The 7403-nt window shown below is 49.1% G+C and overlaps 1 protein-coding gene across 1 annotated transcript in view; it reads right to left on the reverse strand.

The window, feature by feature from the left end:
• Nucleotides 1–6504: 6504 nt before the first annotated feature.
• LOC106819090 overlaps nucleotides 6505–7403 on the reverse strand; it is a 16099-nt gene continuing 15200 nt past the window's right edge. The window contains exon 2 of the mRNA XM_014823751.1: nucleotides 6505–7321. Coding sequence (XP_014679237.1) covers nucleotides 6620–7294 — 675 coding nt within the window. The 5' untranslated portion in view covers nucleotides 7295–7321 and the 3' untranslated portion in view covers nucleotides 6505–6619. The remainder of the gene's footprint in view (nucleotides 7322–7403) is intronic.

Consider the following 7403-nt stretch of genomic DNA (forward strand, 5'->3'; position numbering starts at 1 on the left):
ATATAAAATTCGATAAGATGCGGCCGCTATCAAAAGCATCGTTGCAAGTCGGTTCCACGCCAAAGCAGTGCGAAATGGCAGCTGTCAATGTGACGACCAATTGCAAAAAGCAGGAGCGAATAATTACCAATGTACTATCATAACGTGCGTTCTATGGTGTCAGGTTAATATGGTACATTAAACCCTTGCGAGGCACATCTGGCTCGTTAGAAAAAGCTCAATGGTTGATGCAACCAGAGCAGCTCCCGTGCAAATTACAATTTACAGCGAATACAATAGCAAATTCTGTAAACTGCAATTTCAGTACAAGGTAGGCCAGTGCATTAGTGGAACGCGAATTGAACTCAAAAAGCGTACACACTTGTGTCATTATTGGTGGCAAAATTTGATGAGAAAATTAGTCTGGGAAATCCGCAGCCTCACTCTGGCCTAATTATTTTGAGTGCTAGTGCTGTATTGCCTATTGTACAGCTAACAGAATCTCATTAAAGTCAACTCATTATCTCCTAGTAAGCGTTGTTCCCAAGTAAAAGGTTGATGTGTGGAATTTCACTGTAAAATGGGAGGCGTTCTCAGCAAAGCCACAGGTTACTCGGCCAACGCAGTTGAGAAACAAATCAATGTTTACCCTTCCTCTGAGGGTCAACAGTTATCCCGACACGTACTCTTTGGATGTCAGCGAAAGTACATTTATGGTCGCTTTCAATTAAAGCCATAAAAATGGTAGGTCATCCGCTGAAACAAAATGTTTTTCAAATCGCTCTCGTCAGACCATGTCCCAGAAATATGTCTAAAATCTGCCCTGTGCCCCTTACCTTTGACAGTGACCTCCAATTTGAGGCAGCAGTGAATGGCTTTTCGCTACCATGATGGCATAGGGCACCGACTATCACGAGCCTAGTCGAGCCGTTTAGATCTTTTGCCGGGCAATTCTGCATTCCTCCCACTATATCTTAAGTTAAGGAGGGAATGTTCCCTCCGTTCTTTTAACACCTCTTGACCTTTGAGACCCCCAGCGTTCAAACATTAGGGGGTGCAACGAATCACACTTCCAGCGGTTGCGGTTCGGTTTTCGGGTTTTGAACCATTTCGGTTGGTTATTTTCGCTTCGAATGTATTTGCGATCAAATTACAAATCTTATAACACCAAACAGAAGTGCAAATTTAATAGTCATTGACTGTTTTATCAATATTAAATGAATAATTTGCAGAAAAATGAACAGCCGTTGACCTTGATTCTCGCGGGTCGGCATGTAGCAAGTGGTTCTAATCATGTTATCTGCTCGCTGATTGGCTCAGAGAGTTTACGACCAGCCATCGCAGTGCCGTATCTCAAAGCGTATTATATCGGTATATATAAATATGTGGAAACCGAAACGCGAGCCGAAAAGGAACGACGTTCGCAATATCCGAATGGTGGCGGCAGAAACCGCGTTTTTTCCCTTGTACTGAAATTAGTTTACAGACATTTGCTATTGTATTGCTGTAAATTGTAATCTTGCACGAGCTGCTCTGGTTGCATCAACCATTGAGCTATTTTTAACGAGCCAGATGTGCCTCGCAAGGGGTTTAATGTACCATATTACCTGACACCATAGAACGCACGTTATGTATAGTAATAATATGGTAATTATTCGCTCCTGCTTTTTGCAATTTGTCGTCACACTGACAGCTGCCATTTCTGCAATGCTTTGGCTGACCGATGCAACGATGCCTTTGATAGCGGCCCGCCATCTATCGGAATTTTATTACACTAGTTTGAAGTGTTGTTTTTTGGGGTTAGAAATGAACGTATGTATAGGACGTCTTGCTATGCACAAATGAATTTATCAGCAGAACACCAGACACCAGATGAGCCCTGTCACTCTGCGGCACTGCGGGAATCCCGTTTGAAAATATTCTGGCGTGCGAATGCGTGACGTCACCGGTATTGTATATACATGCACCGGATATGTAGGCAAAACACATGGCACCTATGGTGCATGTATATACAATACCGGTGACGTCACGCGTTTGCACGCCAGAATATTTTCAAACGGGATTGCCAGTAGTGCTGACTTGAGTAATAAAAGGATAAATTAAAATACATGGTGTAAAGTTGTGGAAAGTGTTCAAAAAGATAGGTGAGATGTCCATGTAGATAAATAAGTGTTAAAAAGCCCGATCATTTTGCGTTTTGCAATCAATTTTTCGTGGGGACAGGTGGTGACAAGTTGCAGTAGCGAAATTGAGCTGACAATGTTCTATAGCCCTGCGCTAGTTAATGAACGCGGGCTATAGTACTAGAGCTAGACCATGGCATGACCAAAAGTACCTTTCCATGTGTCTGTAGTTTGCCAGAGGGAGAAATTACATGTTGAGTCTTCATTATTACTATTATAGCCCGTTTAACAAACTTTCCCCTCAATAGGTGTCACCACTGTTCCCAACTACAAACAAAAGATTGGCAAGGGATGACTTCAGCGATTGCCGTGTGAACAGGTTATGAGACGACGATGGCAGTTCACTATCACACTGACGGAGCCAAACAACTGTCTACTGAAGCCAGATTTGTTAAACAAATCCCTAAGGTATTCTGGTTCTTTATCATAGAGGAACATATTGTAAGGGAGCAAGGTGCATGAAAAATTCAGATAATACTATTCATGTAATTTGCCCTGAGTTGATATATATATATATATATATATATATATATATCTATCTCAATCTACCATTGACTAGTTAAAACTTGGTTTAGTGTTTCCTACCCTTCTCCAGTCAAACCTATCGCTACAACGAAAAAAACGACATAAAAGTGTATTTGAAATATCGAAATGCTATATTTATATTCTCAAGAGTTAGCCTAGTGCCAATAGCATGTACCCAATGCTTCTACTATAGCTTTTAAAATAAATCATAGATATTGAAGTTGATTACAGGAAAACTACAGCCAAGGAATAGTGCGTCAGTCCGAGTGGTGATGGATATTCTAGTGTGGCCTGCCATGGAATTCCTGCCGCACATCAAGGTATGTCAAATCACATAATCTCTATTATCATGAATAATGTATGTGTGTATCCTCATTCATGACAATATGTACCATGTAGCATGAACATGTCAATGCGTATATATCATGAACATACATGGATGCACATGTATCGAGAACATACAAGGATGCACATGTGTAGTGTCGAATAAATGCAAGTCGTTTGTAAAGCAAACAGTCTGATGTCACAGGAGAAACGGTGGTTTATTTGTTGCACTGAACTGTGTCCGTCGTCACAACAAGGCCACGTTCTCTCCCCGTGTCCCCTTTTTATATCCCTGGGTGTGCCGTTCTCGGTGGGCGCATCCCTTCTCATCTCGCTGGCCACTTCGGCCCCTGGCCCCTGGCCCCTGGCCACTTCGGTCCCTGGCCCCTGGCCCCTGGCTTTTGGCCCCTGGCTGGCTGCCAAAATGTCCCTGGTTGCTTTATTTTGTATGTTTTGCTTCATGACAGTGGCTAATTATCTTAGCCCGCACTACTGCGTGCTCGCTAATATCTAACGCCTTCCGTGGCCCTCTAAAACTAATCGCAACATCTGTCGAGGCAAAGGTTACCAATACTCGTAGTATTATGGTGTTAATTAATCGATGTGTCGTAGGACGCTTTTATAATCATGTCACCGCGTGCTTCTTTATTAAAGCCCACGCGCGTCGGCGTGATCGTATTTATAACTAGTACCTTGTGAAGGAATAACCCCGCTCGAGGATATAAAATACAGCCACTGATAGACAACGGAACGCAGGAATTTAGATAATACACACATCCATGATATTTATTAATAACGCCCCTCCAATCACTGCACGATACAATACCAACACCACCTTGGTTATACAGTCGTCATTTTAGTAAACTACCTGACGCTTGCCTACAAGCGCCGTCTCTACCTTCGCTAACGTTACCCCCTGCTTAATCTGTTTCGTCCGACACCGCGCATATGACTGTGGTATGACTAACTCCTTAACTCCGCGACACATATACCTATACCACGTTAACTTATATTCCCTAACCGCATTACTGTTTCTTGCATAATTCAAAACAAGAACAAAAAAAATTAACTAGTCTGGCATTGCAGCCGTCGTCGTCGTGGTCCTCGTCGTCATCGTGGGGTCCTCGCCGTCATCGTGGGGGTCCTCGCCGTCATCGTGGGGTTCTCGGTGGTACCCGCTGTAGAAGCCTCGCTCCTCTTCTTCCTCGGCGTCCTCGTCGTCGCTGACCATCCAGGCTTCGTCCTTCACCAGGTGCGCTGGGCGATGCTGGTTCTCCCATGAAAGCCCTACACGAGGCGCGGCTTCCACGGGGACTACCTTCAACGCTAAATAGTCATTTTGCAGGTGCACCACCGTGAAGCCCGGGTGGAGTTTCCGGAACTTAATTATATCGTCGCGGTAGTGATCCCACGAATTGTACGCGATCTGCTCCCCAGATGCGCCGAATATGAGGCGCGGCGTCGCATGCGCGGGCCTGCAGTTGGGCCGGCTGTTAATTGTCTGCGTCGTCTGTTGCACGCGCACGGCTACGGCGGCGGTCGGCGGCAGCGGCGGTGGCGTGGCGGCGTCGGTCGGCTCGCAGTATCGCTTGTGGGGTGGTTCTTCCTCCTCCGTTGCCTGCTCGTGTCGACGGCGCCCCGCGTCGTTGCTCCGCGTGCTGATCTGGCTCAGCGCCGCCTGCAACTCTTCCTCCCAAGCTTCTCGGTCATCGCAGGGGGAGTGGCTCGTCTCCCGGGTGATGTTCATGTTGCTGTGAAAGAGGCTAGGTTATTACATAAACGGTGGTTACTGCCGCTCAACACATAGCGTGCTTACAACAACAAACGTACATATGTATGCATTCAAAACCTGCGAGGTAGTGCGTCTTAAGGATGCGACGTAACAAATATTGTGTGAAACATAAGTAACATAGAGTGCGTAAAACGTGAGACATATAGTTTAACGTAGTGCATACAACAACAATGAAATACAGTCGCACAGTCGCATAATACATGCGACAACCATGGCTGGCACGATGGTAGAGTGTCACTTACCGGAGCTCGTCGTTCGTGTGAAGGTCGCACTACTAGCGGTCCTGTAATTCGTCGGCCTGCGCTAACTGGCGTTAGTCGGCAAAGTTTTTGTAGTGTAAAGTTCTGTCGTCTTGCGTGGGTCCTTAAATTCTCTTGATCACGGGCCAAAAATGCAACGACTGGTGTGACGTGGACAGACCTGCATGTGGCGCGGCTTCCACGGGGACGACCTTCAACGCTAAATTGTTATTTTCCATGTGCACCACCGTGAAGCCCGGGTTGAGTTGCCGGAACTTCATTACATCGTCGCGGTAGTGGTACCACGTCGTATAGGCGATCTGCTCCGAAGATGGTCCGAAGATGAGGCGCGGTGTGGCATGCGCGGGCCTGCAGTTGGGCCGGTGGCCTAGTGTCTGGTGCACCCTGGCTACGGCGGCGGTGGCGGCGGTAGCGACAGCTGCGGCCGTCGTGGTACCGGCTGTGACGCACGGCCTGACCGTGGCGACGGGTGGCGTGGCCTGATCGCGGCGTCGACACGGGCGCAGCGTACACTGCGTGCACAACGTGGCGGGGGCGGTGCGAGTCGACTGTGTCGCGCAACCGTCGTCGGCGGCGGTGGCGTGGCGGCGGCGGTCGGCGGCGGTGGCGCGGCGGCGGTCGGCGCTCGCAGTACCGCTTGTGGGGCGATTCTTCCTGCACGTCCCGCGCCGTTGCCTGGTCGTGGGGACGGCGCCCCGCGTCGTTGCTCCGCGTGCTGACCTGGCTCAGCGCCGCCTGCAACTCGTCCTCCCAATCTTCTTGGTCGCAGGGGGAGTGGCTCTCTCGGGTGATGTTCATGGTGGAGGTATAAGCTGTCAGTCGCTGTCTCTAACCAAGATATATGCCTGTATTTCTATTACACTATCGCTCTCTTCTTCGTTCTCTGGTCGCACACGCGGTGATATACTGACATAGGTAGACACGCCTACCTATTGTCTCTCGTCAGTCCGTACTACAGGCTTGTCTATAAGTGGCTACTTCTACTCTGTCCCGGTCCTGTCTATTCGTGTGTTGCGACCTCACACAGCAGGCCATATATGCCACACCAGAACAATAGGTTACTCCTAGATATTTACTTATCCGTCTTTCAACGGTATTACAATACTGAATGCGTACGGTACGGATGTGGCACGTAACATGTGCTCGTTCAATATACATGTCAAAACACCAATAAAAAAAATCGCCTATGCCGTTAAACATAGGGTTTCGCGCTTGCATTTAGTTTCCGACCGTTCTACCACCAGGATAATCAATTACTTAAGCTACATACCACGCAAACCACCACCACTACTATACTACTATACTACTCGCGCATCGCGGTTACACGGACGATCGCAGTAGATTCGGTGTGTATCACCCGGCTGGCGGCGCCGTATCCCGGGACGCGTCGCTTCGCTCGGCGGAGGCTGGCTCGTCTGTCGGCTCCGTATCTCGCCGCTCAGGACGCGTCACGCAGGGGAGCCTAGCGCGTACCCGTCGCACGCTCAAGTCGTGGAGGCGTGCGCGGGTCGCTAATCCTGGAGCGGACGCGGACGGCATGCAGACATCGGTGACCTTCACGGCCACTTGGCGTCCAGATCAGCGTCGGCGTTTGCGACAAGATCATGGTGGGCGATATCGTTCACCGGCTCCTCCGGTGAATCATAGCCGGTGTCCCTCCGGTGCCCCGTGCGGTCCTCGTCCCACTCCTCGCGACTGTCGGCGCCGTAGTTGATGGGGATTGCGAACGCCTTGAAGCAGAAGTGCTTAGGCGGTGGCACCCGGCTGACCCAGAAATACTGGCACTGGAATCGCCAGCAATGCCACACCTCCAGCCAGGAAATTATGGCCGCATGCCCAGCCGGGATGACCAACGTGTCGCCCCGAACATATAGCCCGGCTGGCATACGGTGGCTCGCCAGGGGTGAGTCCAGTAACGGCTCAAGAATTTGAGTGTGGTCAGCTACCGCCTCCGCCTCCCACCATCCATCAACCTCGTGTACGCCACCCGTTGGTGGCAGCGGCACGATGCCAACCCCGAGGGACGCACAGTTAGATGCGGACAGTGGGTGCGGTATGAGTGTCGACTTATACTTGGTGGCTACCATGCACGCGACAACGCCACGACCGGTATTCATCAAAAACCACATCAGCGCGACATACTGTGGAAGCGAATAATTTGAATGCTTCAAAAATGGGGGTTTATCCAGCGAGCTACCCATATGCGCTGACAACGCGTTCGTCTCGCACATGCGTTTTATAAACCTAATTTATAATGCCTAATTAATGAGCTCGAGCGCAGCATCGCTACATAGTTACTATTTGATTCGATTCCGCACCGAATTGAGAAAATCTTTTCAC

Source organism: Priapulus caudatus, unplaced genomic scaffold (genome assembly GCF_000485595.1).
Source record: "Priapulus caudatus unplaced genomic scaffold, Priapulus_caudatus-5.0.1 Scaffold2819, whole genome shotgun sequence".
In the NCBI taxonomy this organism is placed as follows: Eukaryota; Metazoa; Priapulida; class Priapulimorpha; order Priapulimorphida; family Priapulidae; genus Priapulus; species Priapulus caudatus.